This window comes from Somniosus microcephalus, chromosome 21, assembly GCF_052327205.1.
Source record: "Somniosus microcephalus isolate GS21.2 chromosome 21, FLI_Smic_1.0, whole genome shotgun sequence".
Taxonomy (NCBI): domain Eukaryota; kingdom Metazoa; phylum Chordata; class Chondrichthyes; order Squaliformes; family Somniosidae; genus Somniosus; species Somniosus microcephalus.
In genome coordinates, this window is record NC_141007.1 from 51,524,073 (window position 1) to 51,545,416 (window position 21,344).

Consider the following 21,344-nt stretch of genomic DNA (forward strand, 5'->3'; position numbering starts at 1 on the left):
CTAAACTTTGAGAAAAAAACCCCAAAAGGAATGAAGTTTCCACTGCAGAGTCCACACCCGCAGAGCTTGTCACTCTCTCTCTGGCCCGTAATTTGCGGTCAGCGGCGAAGCGATGGCAGTCGTCACTGACCCTTGAAGAAAGCTGCCCACAGAAATTGCGCGATCTCGGTGGCGAGAACTTTAGCTTCCTTGATTTGAAATTGACTGTAGCGCTGTCAAAAGCGGAACGCCAGTGAACAGCAGTGATGTCATCAAGCTGTGTGAAGCAACCAATCACTGAAGAATTCTCACAGGCAGCAAACCAGGAAATAAAAAGCACTGATTATTTGCACTTTTTAAAAAATGTTAGAGAGCAAAATAAAGATTGGGACATACACATGGGGTTAAGGGAAAAGGTGAAATATTATGAACAAACTTTTTTTTTTAATCTAGTAATTTTTAATCATAATGGAGAATTTTGATATTCCATAAATATAAAATTCATTTTTCAGGGCCAGAACAGTCGTTTAGCAGTCAATAGGCTGATAAAACCCTAGTTACACCTATTTCAACAAGGTTTAATATTTTATTGGGTGTTTAACAGCGACATTAGCGCGGCAAAGCTTAAATTTTCACCAGTTCCACTGATAGCTGGCTATAGGGGGCGGGGTCCACAGCACAGCCTGTGGCGGAGCATGGAATGACTGACCGCAACTTCAGGATTTCTGCATTTATCTGCGCATGTGCTAAATCCTGAATTTACGGTCAGTTTCAGAGAGGTAATGACGCCGAACGCCAATAGTCCATCGTCATTACTACCGGAAAATCCAGGCCAATGTGCCTCTGCATTCAATTCAATCTCCCTCCTCCTTCTACCTGTCCTGTCTCTCTCCCCTGCTCCTCTGCTTTTCTTTATCCCTTCTTATTTTTCCGTATTGAGCTCTCCCACTCTTCATCTTCATACTGTGGGCAACGAGAGACAGCAATATGGAGGCTTAGATGCTTGGCCACGCTACATCCACGAGCAGGTAGCAACTCAGGCAGCAGACAAAAGCAGCATCAGGAACCAGGGAGGTGGGCAGACGAGAGGCAACTATTGAGCCTGGGGCCTGGTGGGAAAGGATGCCACTGATGCTACTACATCTTAGGGGGCCGGGTCCAAAAGTCTCTCGATTGGTGGCCGACTATAGGGGGCAGGGTAGCTCCGTCTTCTGACTCAGCCTATCAGAGCCTGGGTGAGTTAGTTGCTTCAAATTGGGCTATCCTTCCATTCCCACAACTAATACAAAGCCACAGATAAGTAAGGTGTGCTCTAAATGATTAAAAAAACATGCTAATGATGATAAACCAAATATATGTATATATGTAAAAATAAATCGCAGGTAGAACTATCAGATTTGAAATGCAGCTCCTGCTCCCAGCAGTTACATAGTATTTACAGCACAGAAACAGGCCATTCGGCCCAACAGGTCCAGGTCGGTGTTTGTGCTCCACACGAGGCTCCTCCCACTTTACTTCATCTCACCCCATCAACATATCCCTTTTATTCCTTTCGCCCTCGTGTACATATCTGGCTTCCCCTTAAATGCATCAATGCTATTTGCCTCAACTACTCCATGCGGTAGCGAGTTCCGCATTCTCACCACTCTGAGTAAAGAAATTTCTCCTGAATTCCTTACTGGATTTATTAGTTTGTAGTCTAAGTCAGGTGGTCTTTTACCACTAATTATTTTGGCTGCAGTGTGTCTGCTCTCTCCTCGAGTCAGGACCTGCAGTATCGCAAAACTCTGCTGCCCGTGTGCTGACTCGCACCAAGTCCCGTTCACCCATCACCCCTGCGCTCGCTGACTTACATCGGCTCTCGGTTAAGCAACGCCTTGATTTTAAAATTCTTATCCCCATTTTCAAATCGCTCCAGGGCCTCGCCCCCTCCCGATCTCTGTAACCTCCTCCAGCCCTATAACCCTCCGAAATATCTGCGCTCCTCCAATTCTGGCCTCTTGCGCAACCCCGATTTTAATCGTTCCACCACTGGCGGCTATGCCTTCAGCTGTCCTAGGCCCTAAACTCTGCAATTCCCTCCCTAAACCTCTCCTCCTCCCTACCACTCTTCCCTCCTTTAAGGTGCTCCTTAAAACCTACCTCTTTTCATCTGCCCTAATATTTCCTTTGTGGCTTGGTGCCAAATTTTGTTCGATAACGTTCCTGTGAAGCGCCTTGGGATGTTTCACTACGCTAAAGGCTCTATATAAATACAAGTTGTTGTTGTTGCTGTAGTACTGTCGATTCCTGAAATAGATCCCAATAAAGCTCAAAGTTTCCGAATGGGGTACCAGATCGTCACGTCAATAAATGCCGGTGACCGCTTCTCCACTCCTCTCCTCCAGGCACGGAGTACAGTTCCAAAGGCACAGTGGTATTTCGCCCCAGTAGTCGTTCTCCATTTGCGGCTAGACAGTGGGTGCCAGCAAGTTGGTCGAGAGCGTCACAGTCAAATTAAATCCTCATCGGCCGTGGACAAGCATGAAATTCCAGCAGAGGTTACTGGATAGCGATCAGGAGTCTGCAACTTGGGTCAATTTTCCCCCCTCTCGAGCCTGGGGACGTTGATGCCACCTTTGATAACTTACTGCTGGCTTGGCTTTATCGTTTTTTTCAACAACAAAAAAGGAAAACCTAGAGCAGTAAAATTCTGCCTTAAAACTAAACAACCTGAACCATGCAAGACCAGGACAGCCCTGGGTTTGATCTGTGGCCTGTGTTTAGCCTGGCAATTTCTGCACTGAAGTATCATTTCCACCCACCCCATTCCACTTGGTATATGGCACTAAAATCTCTACTATTTAAAGCCTTCACCACAGACGTACTTAAATTAGAACGAAGCATCGGCTGAAAGGGACTGAACTAGATTTATCTAAAGTGCATTTTGTTTTGAGGATTTAAATTTCACATCTGTGCTACTCTGCGAAAGAAATGCAGGTCCACTCGATGCAATTCAGTCTGAATGGTTGTCAAATTCATTTATAAAGCAATAATTAGAGCAACAAACAGAGACAAATAACCAGCCATTTTCAGTGCCAGTGAGAGCTTCTGCACATTGAGTTCACTGCTGATTCACAGTATTTTGCGGAGGCTTGGGAACAAGGAGGCGAATAAATGTTCTTTGATTTGCCACGTACAGCTTGCTGAAGTGTGGTTACACTATTTTGAAGGTGCAGAGGAGACAAGGCACTTTACTATAGGTGGGGCGGAAAGCCAAAAATGAGAAAGCAACCACAATCAGCTTTTGTGCAGCTCCTGGTGGTCTGCTCCAGAGAGGAAGAGGCGGGGGGGGGGGGGGGGGGGGGGAGGAGGGAGGCGGAATTATATGCCTGCACTTTCTGCAGAGGAATAAGTAATTAAAAATGTATGCGTGCGTGTGTTTTGAGGAGGGGGGCGGGGAGTGTGGTGGAGGCGAAAGAGAAGACACTTTATTTTAATTGCCCCGCCTTCCCCGAGGGAATGCTGCATTGTTGGAGGTGCCATCTTTTGCATGAGGTGTTTAGGCGGGCAGAAAAAATCCCTTGGCACTACTAACAGGAGGAAGACCTGACCTGACCAACATTCTTTTCCCACAACCACCATCATAAACAGATTAACTGGTCTGTCTCACTTATTGTTTTTGGGACCTTTTTTGGTGCAAATTGAGAGCCGTGATTGGCTACATAACAACAGTGACTGCCCTTTCAAGGCAGTTTGTTTGTTCTGCAGTGATTTTTAATGTTCTGAGAATGGTAACAGTGCTACACAAATCCAAGTCGTTCATCTGCCACAGGACTCCCAAGCTTAACACCCTGCGTCACGGCAAGTGGCTTCAAAAGCCTTTATACCAAAAAAACCCACACAATGCACTAATACCTAAACTCTTAGTTTTGATATGCATTGGTGATGCTTTACAAGTACAATTTTCTAATGAATCAGTTATTCACTTAATGGAAATTGATTGCACATAAAGCAGAAAATGTTATAAATGGGATCATTCTAACACTTACCACAGCTGCTGAGGTATCCAGACCCAGGGACCCCCAACTAAGGATTAGAGTCAGGACACCACTGACAATCATTCTGGAAAAAGTAAAGAAACATATAAATATAATGAATTTCAAATAGAACAATGGCATTGCTAAGGATTTGACTTTAGATTTAGCTCTTAGATGCTTTAGGACAGGTTAACAAAGAATTGAAGTCAGTTTCCATATGTTTAATTTTGTAATCAAATTAATTTTTATACAGCACAAATTTGTGCATTAGCAGGCTTCTGCCTTAGAATCAAATTTTACAGAACATACAATGGCCATTCAGCCCTTCACTCCTGTGCTGGCTCTCTGAAAGAGCTAATCACTTACTCTCCTTCTCATGGACTTTCCCCATGCACTTATCCATTTATTCCAGTTCAATAGTGTAATGTTGATCTGTATGTCGCAGAGCAGATGATTTTTCTGGATTATAGAAAATATTCCACAGGTAATCTGCTGAGTGCTCCCCAGATAGCTCAGTGAGTTTGTAAGTGAGAAGCTGTACCTCACACAGGGCAGGAACATCACAGGTTCGAACTTTCGAATATCAGCAGAGTTGGCAAGAAGGACATTACAATTGGCTTCAGAGGGGGAAACAAATTCTGTGAGGGCTCCCTTCCCTGACCACCGTACAGCTTCACCAACTGGAGGCACACATTACCATTTGGGTTTTCTGCAACGATTGCACAGTAGCTGTTTCCATAAACAAACAAATATCCTATAAACTAAAGTTCATTGTTTTATGGATGCAATGAGTCACAGGACTAATAAGTACCCTTAACCAGAATATATAAAGACCACATGGGATGCCCAAAAAGTGGTAAACACTACAATATGCCAAGAAGTGGTAAATCAGCAGACCAATGCATAAGGCTAAAACTATTTAGATTTGTTTACAAATAAGATTATATACAGAAACAAAAATGCCCAGCAAGTTATCCACGGTATAAATTGTTGAAAAACAATAGGATCAGGACATACAGGAATCAAAGGAACTCGAGGAACAGCACCTCCTCTTCTGATTAGGCACTCTGCAGCCTTCCGGACTCAATATCGAGTTCAACAATTTCAGATCATAACCTCAGCCCCTATTACATTTTTTCTTGTAATATTTCCACTCCTTCCCCCCCCCATTCCTTTTGTTTCGCTCTCACACCTGGCAGCTATCCCTTGCCCTGCCAGTACACTTTACACCCAATCTCAGCCTATTACCATCTCGTCTAGCTTCTAACACCTTTTATTGTCTCTTTTTTACTTCTTTTGTTTCTTTTATTCTTTTGTCCGATCGCAGCCCTGCCTCCGATCTTTCTTTTCTTTCCAGTTTTGAAGGGTTCGACCCGAAACGTCAACTCAAATTTCTGTCCACGGATGTTGCCTGACCTGCTGAGTTTTTCCAGCATTTTCTGTTGTTATTTCGGATTTCCAACATCTGCAGTATTTTGCTATCATCAAAGTATCCTCTTTAGTATGTACAGGAAACTCTCTTTTAACCGGCACTTAAATAACCGGAAATCTCTCTTAACCGGCAAAATTCAGTAGTAGGTTCAGGTAAGTTTTACTTTATATTAGTGGCCATGTAACCGGGGTTCCTGGATCTGTGGCCGTGTAACCGGGGTTCCTGCACCTGTTGCCGTGCAACAGGGACTCTTGGATCTATGGCCGTGTAACCGGGACTCCTGCACAAGTGCCGTGTAACCGGGGCTCCTGCACCTGTGGCCGTGTACGGGGCTCTCGTACCTTAGTAAGTATACCTCTCTGTAATCCGGACTTTTTGATCAACCGGCACCACGCCGGTCCCATCGGTGCTGGATAAAAAAAGTTTCCTGTATTTCTTAAACAGGCTTTTGGATGAAACAGACTTTCAGTGACTTCCCAATGTGATGGCTGTACATGGGTACTGCAAAATTGCTGCCCACCGCACAAAGCCCAGCTGTACATTAGTCTGAATTGAAATGGAAATGAAGATCAGTAGCCAGGTTATTTATGTTGAACAAAGCCTGGACCTGTACCCAGGGAACTAAATTATCCGACTTCCATTAATTTGGATTTATTGTAGTTCAATTACTGGATTTAACGTAGTCTCAAACGGTGCTTCTAAACTCTTTTCAAAATAACAATTAGCACAGACCAGAGGTTCACAGAATATTATCTTAATTACAGTTAAATAGTTTAAGCATAAACATGGGAAAATAATACAAAGAAAGACTTGCATTTATATAGCGCCTTTCTCAGCCACTGGACGTCTCAAAGCACTTTACAGCCAATGAGGTATTTTTAAAGTGTAGTCACTGCTGTAATGTGAGAAACGCGTAGCCAATTTGTGCACAGCAAGCTCCCACAAACAGCAATGCGATAATGACCAGATAACCTGTTTTTGATTGAGGGATAAATATTGGCCAGGATACCAGGGATAACTCCCCTGCTCTTCTTCGAAATAGTGCCATGGGATCTTTTACGTCCACCTGAGAGCGCAGACAGGGCCTCGGTTTAATGTCTCATCTGAAAGACGACACCTCCGAAAGTGCAGCCCTCCCTCAGCACTGCACTGGAGTGTCCGCCTAGCTTTAGGTGCACAAGTCCCTGGAGTGGGACTTGAACCCACAACCTTCTGACTCAGAGGCGAGTGTGCTACCAACTGAGCCACAGCTGACACACACGTAGTTACAGTCCACAACAATGTCCAAAACTGGCCAATTACCCAAGATTTATTTGGATAGAAGATAAGAGTCTTAATTTGATGAACAAAGTTCTGATTCTTAACAGAAAATTCAGACACCTTCATCCTTTCCCACTCAAATCTTAATTTTCCCTCAAACAGAGCCTGTTTCAGTGATACCTTGTACGATTCAAACAACAGTTAGTTAGTACGATATCAAACTCCTGCTTTTAATCCCGTATCGTAGGAACTGCCAGTACCTCAAGGGCAACTAGGGATGGGCAATAATTACTAGCCTTGCCAGTGATGCCCACATCCCATGAACGAATAATAAAAAAAAAATCAATAAAGACCACTGCAGTCCAACTGGCTGATCCCAGTAGAAAACCACTCGGAGGCTTCCTCTGATGAAAGGTCGTCGACCTGAAACGTTAGACGCTGCCTGCCCGGCTGAGTATTTCCAGCATTTTCTGTTTTTATTTCAGATTTCCAGCAGCCGCAGTATTTTACTTTTGTGTCTGAGGCTTCCTTTGTTGAAATCAGATATTGCAGCTGTTCGAAATTGGAAAAACTGCAACACATTATCTGCAATAAAATCAACTGGATCCAAAGTCAGTGATTCAAATGTAAATGTTGCAAACTATTTGATTCAAATTCCAATTATTTTCCAGTGATGGGTAAAACCAGAATACCATGAACAGCAGATATGAAAGGTAGATTAGGATAATAATCATATTGTTCAGGTTATCCAAGGACATGATTCTTCCTCTTGCCCACACAAAAAAAAATCATGCCATAAGAGAAGCAAAAATGTGATTTAGTGAACAAGTCAGTTTTGTTAGGAACCTTAAAGAATAATGATTTGCAGACAGGTCAAAAAGAGGCAGCGGTTTAAAAAGACAGATATCAGAAGAGAGCTTCTGTTCTCGGTGATCAGCTTTATTTTTGCAGATAGTCCTGATTCACTTAAAATAAGCAGCACAACTAGGTCTGAACAATTCTGATAAAACCTCTGTTCTCATTTTTCATCTCAAGCCATTACTGCCCAAGAACATGCTCTTGTTATTTGTAGTTTCTGAAATGAGCATTGGAAAAGCAAATTCTCTGAAATTTTTAGGGTGCTGCAACAAAACCTCTACAATTCTCACACTCTAGTACTTGTGTGTGTATAATAATAAAAGACAGCATCTCCATGGGGAATTGCAACTAAACACAAGAAAAACTCTATTGTTGAAATATTTACATCGCGTTGGATAGTGAAATTGTGTTCCAAGGCTCAGTCCCACAGCAGCAGGGGACGGAGGCTCAGTTCCCCACTGCTCAGTGGCGTCTCTCTACGCCACTAAGCTCTACACCACTATGCAAAAGAAAGAAAGAAAATCAAAGGCAAAGCCAGCTGGCCCGTTGCCATGCACTTGAGAAGCTTTTACCCTGTGCTGTAATAAACTCCTGCTTGGAGAGAGCAGCACGATACCAACCTCCTGGTGGCACTGCCTCCTTCCATTTATTTTTTCACCAAGCACCACTCATAATACACTGATTGGCAACATGGAGATGCAGTTCCTGTGCACAGTCACAGTGTAATTATATTACCGGTTTCAGTTTTCATCTTAGTATTTGCAATTAGCAAATTTCACACTGGTGACAGTATGACACTATTGACGTCATGCTGCAAGATGTACTAAACCAGCACCATGCATTTAGAAGACCAGAAGCAGGGAGCGGTCCGATGACAGCTCACAAGATCCCTCAAAAAGGGATCAGGAGGTGGTCAGGCTCTTTACATCTCCAAGCATAGACAGTGAGAGAACAGTCCATTTGCCATTAGCTGCATTATAGTAACGTGAAAGCGTCTTTAGTGGTCTGTCAGAAACAGCAATAAGTGTTAGTCTGGGTTTCTCACTTGCCCTGAAGGCTACATAGTGTGAAAGGCCCAGTGACACACAAGAGAAATAGGATGGCAAAAATAATGCTTTCCATTAAATTGAGTTTTCTTATTAAAAAAACTTCAGCTCTAAAAGCTTTACACAAATAATGTTTTAAAATGTGTTAACAAGCATTAGGCTGCTGTCATGATCAAGTGCTCCTACCCAGATGAAAATGGGGGCATTAAATTAGCCAGCTGAACCTCTTCACACATGAATGCACCCCAAACCATGTCTATGCTTTGTACGGGCAGCAGTGGGATACCATTTAATACTCGAGCTGTTTTGCAGCAGCTCTAATTTATAACCAAGAGTTATTTCATGCTGGTTTCGCTGTACACGTAACTACCCAATTTTAATTTCCTTTCCAAATGATTCCTTTGATTCTTAGATTAAGCCGCAGTTAACAATATTTTGCGACTTATCAGTACTGCCCATCACTTTCAGCCTGAAAACAATTTAGTCAACATCAGATTTTTTGTTGTGTTGAAATTGATAAATTTTGATGCCAAACTATATATTTAAAAAAAAAAAAAATGAAGTGGATTTTAAATTCCGAAAAGTCCTGAAGTTATTTATTTGAATCGTCATCTTGTGGTAAAGTATGATGCGTAAAGGTTGCATCTAACCTGTGACAACTGACCTGGAACTTCTTGATCGGGAAAACTAATTTTAAAGATTGGGATGCGAAAGGAGGGCGAGGGCATGAGGAGAAAGGGGAGAGAGTCCAGTCTGCACAGCAATCATAACCAACCTCAATGAGTACAGTACAGAGTTTAGTCATTTCAAAGCTACTTAGTGCATCTGAATGATTTTATGCTATTCTTTTTCTTTGTTTTAGGAGGCAGGGATGTGAAACGTGAAAGCCGACATAATGCAGAAGTCAGTCGGGCAAACAAACTGCTGAGGAAGACAGGGTTGTTGCAAAGAAAACAATCACAAGACAAATAGTTTCAGCACAGTGCACAATTTTAGCTAGCTCCTTGTGTTTCCATGACTTTCAAATCAGAAAATCCAGTACATTACAAATATAAACTGGAATAAAATAAACATTTAAATGCTTTAAACTGATTGCAATCGTATACTGCAGCACACTCCAAATTTTTCCTGTTATTTCAATTATTAACTAAAACACTGGCAATTAGATTTTATACCAGCTGCAATTGGTCAGAGGTCAGAACGGAAAATCAATAGCTATTTCTGAGTGGGAAGTGGTCGTGGTAGATGCCTGCAAATGCAACTAATGTTTAACCATAGCCCTTATGCTGGAAAATTGAGTAAAGAGGAGAGACTGTCAAACCTCTGAATGCATTAAAACTTTATTTCTGAATTAGACAAATGGGAGGTCATTTGCAACCAAATATTTCAGTTTCATTACGGGGTGGGTGGGAGGGAGGGAAAGAGCGCCAACTCACTCACTGACATAAGCCTCCCAGAATTCGAACTAAAGCTGCACCAATATGAAGGGGAGGCTAGATAAGCATATGAGGGAGAAGGGAATAGAGGGTTATGCTGGTAGAGTTGGATGAGGAAAGACGGGAGGAGGCTAGAGTGGAGCATAAACGCTGGCATGGACTGGTTGGGCCGAATGGCCTCTTTCTGTGTTGTGTATCCTATGTAATCCAATGTAAAAACTCTAAAAAGTTCTGTCTGGATGACGATTGTAACCAATACTACAATTATGACTGTTGTTTTCATTGAAGGCAAATAGATAAGATCAGCATTTATCTCGCATGACCTCCAAGCAAAATTAAGCTGATTCTGAAATAAGGTATTTTGAAGAGGACACACCCAAAACATCATAACCTGTGTCTTTTTCCATTTATTAATGCTGACTGACCAGCTTTATATTTCCACCATTTTCTGTTTTATTTCAGATTTCCAGCAACCCTTCTCTTTTCATTTATACAGTACTAAGCTGATCCTGGTGAAGGGACAGTGTTCCCACATAAAAGCAAGTTCCCCATTTGCATAGCATAAGTTACAACATTAGGCTGCTCAGTTACATTTACAGGAAAACATGTGACATACCGTTTCCATAAAACCCCCATTACTGCCAATATAAAAAGTAAATAGATACTTCAAAATAGAACGTAGCACCCTATTTTTGTTCTACATACAACACTGAAGTTAATGATAACTTGTGTAGCTTGTAAAGGAGACTGAAAAGGTAATTCTGTAAAATGGTGCTGCAGCCTCACTCATGGGCAGTGTATACTGGGCTTTCCATGATTTTATTCCCATTAATTGTTTCTAGTACTTCTACAATATTTCTCTTCTCATCTCTCATGCAACAAATATTAGGTAAAATGCAAACTATGTGCTATAATTATGTCACAGCATTTCATGGGTTAATTAGAGAACAAAATTCCAACACAAACTACTTTATACAACTTTTTGCCTTGCCAAAATATATTCCATTTAAAAATATTATTTTTCAAGATTAAGAAAAGCCTACCAGCTCGCGACAACTAAGAGTTTAGGTCCCTTTTGCCTAATCCTAGCAATTTAAGGGGTTGTCTTCATTCTGCACACTTTCATAAATAAAACTTCTTCAATTAGTTCTCAATGATGATAAGGTAATTTGATAACCCTATACTACTTTTCACCAGGTGTAAGTGCCCATGAAACTGGCATTTAACTTGATGGTTAATTATAGTGCCCCACTGCCCCGATTAGATTGGCTAATTCAGCAGAGTCTAAGACTCAAACCTAACACCTTGCTCGGGTGTGTGGCTGAGCATCATTTTTTTTTGAAGACGTAGCCATCTAAAGTATTTCAGCTACAAAAAAACTGTTCGAGATGCTTCAACATATCTGCCTTAGCTCATCCCAACGGCTGAAGTTAAGAGGTCATCGAGAGCTCACCACCACTGTCCTACAGGCATCCTGTAAAACTGGGCGAGACTGCAGGTGGGTGAAATGAGAAGCTGTAGCTTCTCCATCTTTAAAATGGAGGCCCCGTCAAGAAAGCATCAGTGTTAGCCTGCTTCAAAGCTAAAGTGTTTGTTTTTTTTAAATAAAAGTTAACCTTCACCAAAAACTTACTTCAAGTTCCTTCATCTGCATCAATCTACAAAGGGTTATGCATTCTATAACCTAATAATTAATATGATACTCACATCATGAGAAGCCACCTGGATCGTTTGGCCAGACCCAGGAATGCCACCAGACAAATAACCAAGTCAATAATGAGGAGCAGAAGATATGACAGCCACCTGGAACGATAGTTACAGTGAGAAAGTCAAATGCATGAAGGTAAAATGCTTCAAATGAAACTTTTAAGAAGGTGAGACACTAACAATCTTTTCAAATGCTTAAAAATTATTGAGGGCCTGGTTAAATCTGTGTAAGATACCTGTTCAAGCTTTACCAGTTAATCTGTTTTGGTGTTGCTCAAGGACACTGGAAGAACTCCTTGCCCTTAGGATTTTTTTCTGGCAACCTGAACAGACAGATGGGGCTTCGACTTAATGTCTCATCCAAAAGGCAGTAGCTCCAATAATGCAGAACTCCGTCAGTACAATACTGAAGTGATCGTCTCGATTATGTGTAGTTCTGGCGTGAGGCTTGAACCACAAACGTTTGCATCAGAGGGGAAAGTGCTACAACTGAGCCAAGCTGACACTTCAACAGTATTACATTGGCAGCTGTCCTTCATTCTGCCAGCGCAATCCACACCTCATCTAGAGCCATCCTTTGTTCCTTTACCTGTCCCATTACCACCTCCGCTTGCCTTGAATATCTCTTAATCTCTCCTGCTTTCTATCCCATCACTGACCTTCCCTGTTGTTCTTTCATCCCCTCCCCCTTTTCCCAGCCCCTAACTTGCTTCACAATCTATTCCTTTTCCTGCTTTATTTCCCAGTTCTGACGAAAGGTCATCGACCTGAAACGTTAACTTGGTTTCTCTCTCCATGGATGCTGCCCTGGCCTGCTGAGTTTTTCCAGCGTTTTCTGTTGTTATTTCGGATTTCCAGCATCCGCAGTATTTTGCTATTGTGTTACATTGATAACAATGGACTGCATGACTGCGGAGATGCTGCATACCTTCAGATCCAGTCTCTTGGGGAGATTTCTTCAAGCTTCTTTAGGATGATAATGCAGTCCTTGAATATTTCAACAAGATTCACATCTTAAATATTTTAGAGGCGATTTTCATTATAATTATCCTGCCTCAGTGTACTGATTCTTGTGAAGTTGACAATATTCCCTCCATTCCTCTCAACCAGACTCCTTCCACATCATCTGTTCAATTAATCTGTCATAAACAAAAGGCATCCAGGCAGACTAAAATAAGTTCTGTGGATCCGAACCAGGCATTAAAGCCAGCTATAATTCAGCATCAACTGGGCAATGTCACATAACCTGCAATTTTGGAGATTATGGGATCATGGCCCATGACCAAGTCACCTTGCAAACTATGCCACGAGAGCTGCAGCCCCACCATTTCCTCGCACCCAAAATACTCAAGTGATGCCACAAACTCTTACTTCCCCTTCTGCTAACGGAATCCCAGGTGCAACTGTATCGCACAGTTATCTGTGTTGTATCCGTGTGTTATTGGAGACACGGAATGCAGGAGTTGGTTTACAGGCGTTTACTGAACAAAGTCTGGAGGTGAACTAAAAGATACAAGACACTATACAGGCTTATATAGCCCGAGTGGCCATTACCGGCATTACAGTACACAGGGGCTCTTAAAAGGCACATACACCACAATTCCTCCCCTTTTAGACAACCAGTACATAACATTTTAAGTAATCATTAATTAACATGTTTACAAGAACAATAATCTACACATTTGCTGCAGTTAATCAATTATAAGTCAGTCTCTCTGGAGGCTTCCTGACTCGGTCTGGATAACACCTCGGTGGTGTAGTAGTTTTCGGTGGTGTAGTAGGTTCTTTTGGCAAGGTCGATTCGGCTTGAATGCCAGTGTCGGGTTCATCTGGTTTCGGTATCACCGGATCGGAGGTAGATACTATGGGTATCTCTGCTTCATCATTAGGCGTATAGATTGTGGTGTAGGTTGTCCCTTTTCGGATGACTCTATGATCTGGTCAGCATGGCGCCTTATTATGCTTTCTCCAATGTCCACGGTATACATCAGCGGTCCTAGTCGTGTGCAAATAGTTCCAGGCTGCCATTTCTCGGTACGGTAGTCCCGGGCCAAAAATGGTTAACCTATCTGGAAGGTTCTAGTTGGCCTTTCATTCATGCCTTGAAATTGCCGGTTCTCTACGTCCCTTCTGATGTTTGGCTTGATCAAATCCAGCCGGCATCTTAGTCTTCTATTGAAAAACATCATGGCGGGAGTTTGGTTTGTAACCACGTGTTGCATTCCTGTATGCAAACAAGAACTTATCTACCTTATGCTGTAGATTTATGTCTTCATTACCCATGGCCTTTATGGCCTTCTTGAAGGTCTGGACAAACCTTTCAGCCAATCCATTGGTGGCGGGATGGTATGGGGCGGACGTGTAGTGCTTAACCCCATTGTTTTTTTTTGTTTTTTTTAAGAACTTCCTGAATTCTTCAGACACAAATTGCAGTCCATTATCAGAACAGATCTGTTCAGGCAGCCCATTCCTGGCAAATATGGTCCTTAATACTGTGATGGTTTTTTCCGTGGTGGTGGAGGACATCTTTATTACCTCCGGCCACTTGGAGTGTGCATCAACCACGATTAAGAACATTGAGTCCATAAATGGACCAGCAAAGTCGATGTGCACCCTTTGCCATGGAGATGAGGGCCACTCCCATGGATGTAGAGGGGCTTGTGGTGGGGCGTTTTGGACCTTCTGGCATCCTAGACAGCTCTTGGTCATTTCTTCGATGTCTCCATCGATACCTGGCCATCACACAAACGCTCTGGCTAGGTTCTTCATTTTCACTCCACCCAGGTGCCCCTCGTGAAGCTCCTTTAGCACTTTATCCTGGAGTTTGGGTGGAATCACCACTCTGGATCCACACATCAAGGTTCCTCGGCACACTGACAGCTGTTTTCTTTGCGAGAATGCTGGCAATAGTGGTTCGCCATGTGCTGGCCATCCTTTCAACGTTAAATCGTAGACTCGTGAGAGAGTCGGGTCATTTCTCGTTTCCTTTTCAATGGTAGAATTTGTTACTGGTAGACATTCCACTATGGTTGAGTGGAACATCTCCACTGGGTCCACTGTAGGTGCCTCTTCTACCGTTGACAACGGTAGGCGCGATAAACCGTCAGCATTTCCATGCTGTTTTGATCCTTTGTATTCTATGTCATATTGGTGTGCCATTAGGAAAAGGGACCACCTCTGTAGCCTTTGCGCTGTCATAATGGGAACGCCCTTTTTAGGGTTGAATATGGAGACGAGGGGTTGATGGTCAGTCAACAAGGTAAATTTTTGTCCGTGTAGGTAATGGTTGAATTTCTTCACTCCCCATACCAGGCCGAGTGCTTCCCTGTCGATCTGGGCATAGTTACGCTCAGCTGAGTTCAATGAGCGTGACGCAAAAGCTATCGGCCGCTCCGAGCCATCAGGGAATCTATGCGATAATACCGCTCCTACGCCGTAAGGGAATGCATCGCACGCCAGTCTGATTGGCAGTGATGGGTTGTAATGAGCCAAAACTTCCTTGGACGTGATCAAGCCTTTGCATTTATGGAAGGCACGTTTACAGTCTTCGCTCCATTTCCAAATTACTCCCGTTTGTAGCAGTTCGTTAAGAGGGTGCAGAACAGTTGACAAGTTCGGTAAAAATTTATGATAGTAATTTATCAATCCCAGGAACAACCTTAATTGTGAGACATTTTCAGGTGCTGGGGCTTTTATGACCGCTTCAATTTTTTCAGGTGACTTATGCAACCCTTCTTCGTTAATTATGTGGCCACAATATGATATTTGTTTCTGGAAAAATTCGCACTTGGGGCGATTTGCTCGTAGGCCCCGTTCTCTCAGCCTAGTGAGCACCTGCTCCAAATTGGCAAGGTGCTCGTTGTCGTTTTCTCCTGTTACAAGGATGTCATCTAGGTAGCATTGAGTCCCCGGAATCCCTTGCAGGACTTGCTCCATAGCTCTTTGCCAGATAGCTGGAGCTGATGCTACTCCGAAAACCAGTCGATTGTACTGGTACAGGCCTTTGTGTGTGTTTATCGTGAGATACTTTTTAGAGGCCTCTTCAACCTCCATCTGTAGATATGCCTGTGCCAAGTCAATTTTGGTGAAACGTTTCCCTCCGGATAGTGAGGCGAAAATATCTTCTATCCTCGGAAGGACCGGGTTTACAGTCACCTTGAAGTCCCCACAGATGCGAATTTTTCTCAGTTCTTCAGATTTATCATTATTCGACGTTTTCTTCATGACCGGGACGATGGGTGTTGCCCACTCGCTCCAATCTATCTTGGATAACACGCCTGCCTTTTCCAAATTCTCCAGCTCTGCCTCGACTGCTGGACGAATTGCGTATGGCACCGGCCTTGCCTTAAAAAACTTGGGAATTGCCGCATCTTCCACTTTTATTGAGGCGGTGACGCCTTTCAAGGTTCCTAGTTCCTGTTGGAACACTTCTTTGGCGTTGGCCAAGATGTCTTTTAATCGTTCAGGTATGACGTCATCATCATTTTTTTTCTTACTGGTCACCGTCAGTGCCTGAATGGAGTGCCAGTCTAAACGTATCTTCCTGATCCATTCACGTCCCAACAGCGGTGGACCACCATCTTGCAGAACGTATAAATACAATTTCTGTATTTCCTTGCCGTTGTATACAACAGGCACCCTTATTTTCCCTCTGGGGTATACTTTCTGCCCCGTATATGTTTTCAAGATAATGGATGTGTCTTTCAAAGGTATATGCGGAAATAGCCGCTCGTAATCCCGTCGACTTATGACGGTCAGAGCTGATCCTGTATCTAGCTCCATTTTAACGGGGGACCCCGCTATCGTGAGGGTAACCCAAATGGTCTGGTAATCTTCTTTGGCAATTACATTATGTAATTTGAGACAGCTTAGTCTCTTGTTTCCGGAGTCGCTATCGCTCTTCTGGTCTTCGGAGCTACTGTCCGTCATCATTTGTACCTTTCTGTACTTTTCCTTATTGATTTTTTTTCTGTCAGTGGATTTTTTGTTTCCAGATCGGCATACACGTGCAATGTGTCCCATCTTTCCGCATTGCCTGCATGCTTTGTCCTTGAACCAGCAGTCCCTCTGGTCATGGGTAGATCTGCCGCAGCGATAACATCTCTCGAAACCCCGTGTCATTTCATGGGTGTCGAAGTCCTGTGGCTTTTGCTGTATCTCTGCAGCTCCTCTTGCTGCTGCTTCGTATGATACAGCCACACTGAAAGCCTTGTCCAGTGTCAAATCTTTCTCAGAAAGTAGCCTTTTCTGTGTTCCTTCACTTAGGAGACCGCAGACGAATTTGTCTCGAAGAGAATCTGCCAGTCCTGCCCCGAATTGGCAGTGCTTTGACAGTTTCCTTAATTCGGTGAGGTAATCAGCGTTACTTTCATTCTTGTGCTGATTCCTCCTGAAGAATTTGAATTGTTCCGCTATCAGCAGCGGTGTTGGGTTTAAGTGCTCCTGTAGGGTATCAACAATCTCCTTTAAATTCTTGTCCATCGGTTTGGCTGGAGTGATTAAGTTTCGTAACAGCCCGTATGTCCTTGCGCCCATTAGATTTAGAAGTACCGATGCCTTTTTATCATCCTCTATTTCATTCGCTGTGCAATATACCTCCACTCTTTCCACATATGTGGTCCAATCCTCTACATCACTATCGAAAGCAGTAATATTGCCAGTCTTAGGCATCCTGAAAAAAAAATGGCGCCTCCCGCGCTTTCCTTTCTTCCCTGCCGAGAAAAAATGGCGCCTCCTGCGCTTTCCCGCTGCTGCCGACAACGCTGTTCTCCGCGGTTTTTATTTATACAGATATTTTTTAATAGTTGGAGACTCGTTCCCGCCGGACTCTCTGGGACTTTTCCCTCCCTCTGCTTGGTCCGAACGCCGACCTGCTTTGCAGCGCTGGCCGTCTCCCGCGTGCTCTACCCTCCGTCTCTGCTGCTCGGCCCCGCTGCAGAGCCAGCCGATCGAGCCCCAGCCCGCCGCCCAGGAAGGATTATTGCAGTACCTGCCACCAGCCCGGCTAGCTGGTGAAACCACAGTTTTTTCTTTTTTTTTTTTCTTCGACCTTCGTCTGAGGAATCGATCTCCTTGAGGTGCTGCTGAATTGCAGGTAAGTCCGTTTCCAATTCGTCGCCACTGTTGTATCCGTGTGTTAATGGAGACACGGAATGCAGGAGTTGGTTTACAGGTGTTTACTGAACAAAGTCTGGCGGTGAACTAAAAGATACAAGACACTATACAGGCTTATATAGCCCGAGTGGCCACTACCGGCATTACAGTACACAGGGGCTCTTAAAGGCACATACACCACAATCTATAGTACCTTTCCACATTAAGGGAAGATACCAAGGCCTGGATGGAGAATTTTGTCAGCAGGAAATGACGAGCACCACCAGAGACCCAGCCCCAGGGACGAAACAAGGTACGTTAGTGTAGTAATCCAGAGAATGCAAGTTCAAATCCCACCATGGCAGTTTGAGAATTTGAATTCGGTTTAAAAATTCTAGAATAAAAAAGTTGGTTTCAGTAAAAAGTGACCCTGAAGCTGTGGGATTGTCATAAAAATCCAACTAGTTCACTAATGTCCTTTAGGGAAGGAAAGCTGCCATCCTTATCCGGTCTGGCCTATATGGACTCCAGTCCCAAACCAACATGCTTGGCTCTTAACTGCCCTCTTAAGTGGTCTGGCAAGCCACTCAGTTGTTTTAAAATGGTACTAAGAACTATAGCGTTTCAACAAGAAGGGCAACTAGGAATGGGCAAAAAAATGCCAGCCTTGCCAGAGACACACACATCCCGAGAAGAAGAAGAAACTCATGCCAGAGACCCAGCAGCTAACTGAAACGCATGGAAGGTGGCCTGTGGAATAGCTCCACTGTGCCAGCAATGTCAGAGCCATCATAGCGTCCCCAACATTAAATCAAGGTAGAGTGGGGGCAAACTTACTAAACAAAAAACAATGGGCTGTAAACAGCATTATAATTTGGGCTACTTCAAAGCACTTTATAAACTGGTGCTGAACAAAAAAGAACTGAAGCTTCATTTTGTACCATTGTTTAAAAAGGGAGTACGGGATAGACCGAGTAATTACAGGCCAGTCAGCCTAGCCCCGGTGGTGGGCAAATTATTGGAAAAAATTCTGAGGGGCAGTATAAATCGTCATTTCAAAAGGCACGGATTAATCAAGGACAGTCAGCATGGATTTGTTAAGGGAAGGTCGTGTTTGACTAATGTGATTGAATTTTTTTGAGGAGAGTCGATGAGGGTAGAGCATTTTTTTTATTTTTTTTATTTGTTTATTGGATCAGGGTGTCGCTGGCAATGCCAGCATTTATTGCCCATCCCTATTTGCCCTTGAGAAGGTGGTGGTGAGCTGCCTTCTTGAACCGTTGCAGTCCGTGTGGTGGTGATACTCCCACAGTGCTGTTAGGGAGGGAGTTCCAGGATTTTGACCTAGCGACGATGAAGGATCGGCGATATACTTCTAAATCAGGATGGTGTGTGACTTGGAGGTGGTGGTGTTCCCATGCACCTGCTGCCCTTGTCTTTCTAGGTGGAAGAGGTCGCGGGTTTGGGAGGTGCTGCTGAAGAAGTGTTGGCGAGTTGCTGCAGTGCATCTTGTAGATGGTACACACTACAGCCATGGTAGGCCAGTGGTGGAGGGAGTGAATATTTAAGGTGGTGGATGGGGTGCCAATCAAGCGGGCTGCTTTGTCCTGGATGGTGTCGAGCTTCTTGAGTGTTGTTGGAGCTGCACTCATCCAGGCAAGTCGAGTGTATTGCATCACACTCCTTACCTGTGCCTTGTAGATGGTGGAAAGGCTTTGGGGAGTCAGGAGGTGAGACACTCGCCGCAGAATACCTAGCCTCTGACCTGCTCTTGTTGCCACAGTATTTGTGTGGCTGGTCCAGTTAAGTTTCTGGTTAATGGTGTAGTAGGATGTTGTAATCTACATTAATTTCAGCAAGGCTTTTGACAAGGTCCCACATGGCAGACTGGTCAAAACAGTAAAAGCTCATGGGATCAAGGGAAAGTGGCAAGTTAGAACCAAAAATGGCTCAGTGGCAGGAACCAAAGGGTAATGGCTGATGGGTGTTTTTGCAACTGGAAGGCGTGTGTGTGTGCGCATGTGCGTGTGTGCGTGTATATATAGATTTAGACTTAAATGCAGCAGGCATGATTAAGAAGTTTGGAGATGATCCAAAAATTGACCATGTGGTTGATAGTGAGGAAGAAAGCTGTAGACTGCAGGAAGATATCAATGGACTGATCAGGTGGGCAGAAAAGTAGCAAATGGAATTCAAGTCAGGGAAGTGTGAGATAATGCATTTGGGAGGGCAAGCAAGGCAAGGGAATACACAATAAATGGTAAGATAGTAAGAAGTGTAGAGGAAGAGAGAGATCTTGGAGTGCATGTCCACAGATCCCCGAAGGTAGCAGGACAGGTAGATAAGGTGGTTAAAAAGGCATACGGGATACTTGCCTTTATTAGCCGAGGCATAGAATATAAGACCAGGGAGGCTACACTAGAACTATATAAAACACTAGTTAGGCCACAGCTAGAGTACTGTGTACAGTTCTGGTCACCACATTACAGAAAAGATGTGATTGCACTAGAGAGGGTACAGAGGAGATTTACGAGGATGTTGCCAAGAGTAGAGAATTTTAGCTATGAGGAAAGATTGGAGAGGCTGGGGTTGTTTTCTTTGGAACAGAGGAGGTGGAGGGGAGATTTGATTGAGGTGTATAAAATTATGAGGGGCCTACATAGAGTGGATAAGAAGGGCCTATTTCCCTTAGTAGAGGGGTCAATAACCAGGGGGCATAGATTTGAAGTAATTGGTAGAAGGATTAGAGGGGAGTTGAGGAGAATTTTTTTTCCCCCCACAGAGGGTGGTGGGCGTCTGGAACTCACTGCCTGAAAGTGTGGAAGAGGCAGAAATCCTCACCGCATTTGGTACTTGGATACGCGCTCTAAGTGTCGCAACCTATGGGGCTACGGACCAAGAGTTGGAAAGCGGGATTAGGCTGGATGGCTCTTTTTTGGCCGGCACAGATATGATGGGCCAAATGGCCTCCTACTGTGCCATAAATTTCTATGATTTTATGATAAGTATCTAGGATACAATGGGTTACATTTTCAACTTGCCACCTGGGCATATAACTGGCGTTGTGGATCAGCTGCCCGATATTCACATCTACTGGTTTCATTGTGTCTAGGTGGATTATTGGCGTATACAGCAGATATGGTGCTGGCTATACACTGTGCACGCCTGATGTCCTTGAATTGGCAGAATGCATCAACATGCTGATAGGCCATTTGGCTCAGGCTAAAACTAATTCAATTTTATTGAGGGACAGAGATAATGCAGGAGCAAAATCAATCAATGACCCGAATGAATACAATAAAATACTTGATATATACATATTTTTAAGACAGTATTTTAAAACAGTTCCTAAAGAACAAAAGCCCTGAAGCTCCAGCAGTCCCCTGCAGGGTACTTGGACCACATGACTGGTTACATACTTGAATACGAAAAATTTGCATGGCTATGGAAAAACAGCAGGCGGGTGGGGGTGTGGGACTAATTGGATAGCTCTTTCAAAGAGCCGGCACAAGTA

General features: G+C 43.6%; 1 protein-coding gene and 1 long non-coding RNA gene across 2 annotated transcripts in view; one reads left to right on the plus strand and one right to left on the minus strand.

The window, feature by feature from the left end:
- LOC147102796 (uncharacterized) overlaps positions 1-9,682 on the plus strand; it is a 45,998-nt gene extending 36,316 nt beyond the window's left edge. Inside the window, exon 3 of the long non-coding RNA XR_015073113.1 lies at positions 9,457-9,682. This is a non-coding gene — a long non-coding RNA (uncharacterized LOC147102796). The remainder of the gene's footprint in view (positions 1-9,456) is intronic.
- Positions 1-21,344, minus strand: part of ttyh2 (tweety family member 2) — a 150,534-nt gene that overhangs the window by 30,301 nt on the left and 98,889 nt on the right. The window contains exons 5-6 of the mRNA XM_085963608.1: positions 11,738-11,833; positions 4,011-4,083 (exon numbers count right to left, since the gene is read on the minus strand). Of these exons, the coding sequence (XP_085819734.1) occupies positions 4,011-4,083; positions 11,738-11,833 (169 nt within the window). The remainder of the gene's footprint in view (positions 1-4,010; positions 4,084-11,737; positions 11,834-21,344) is intronic.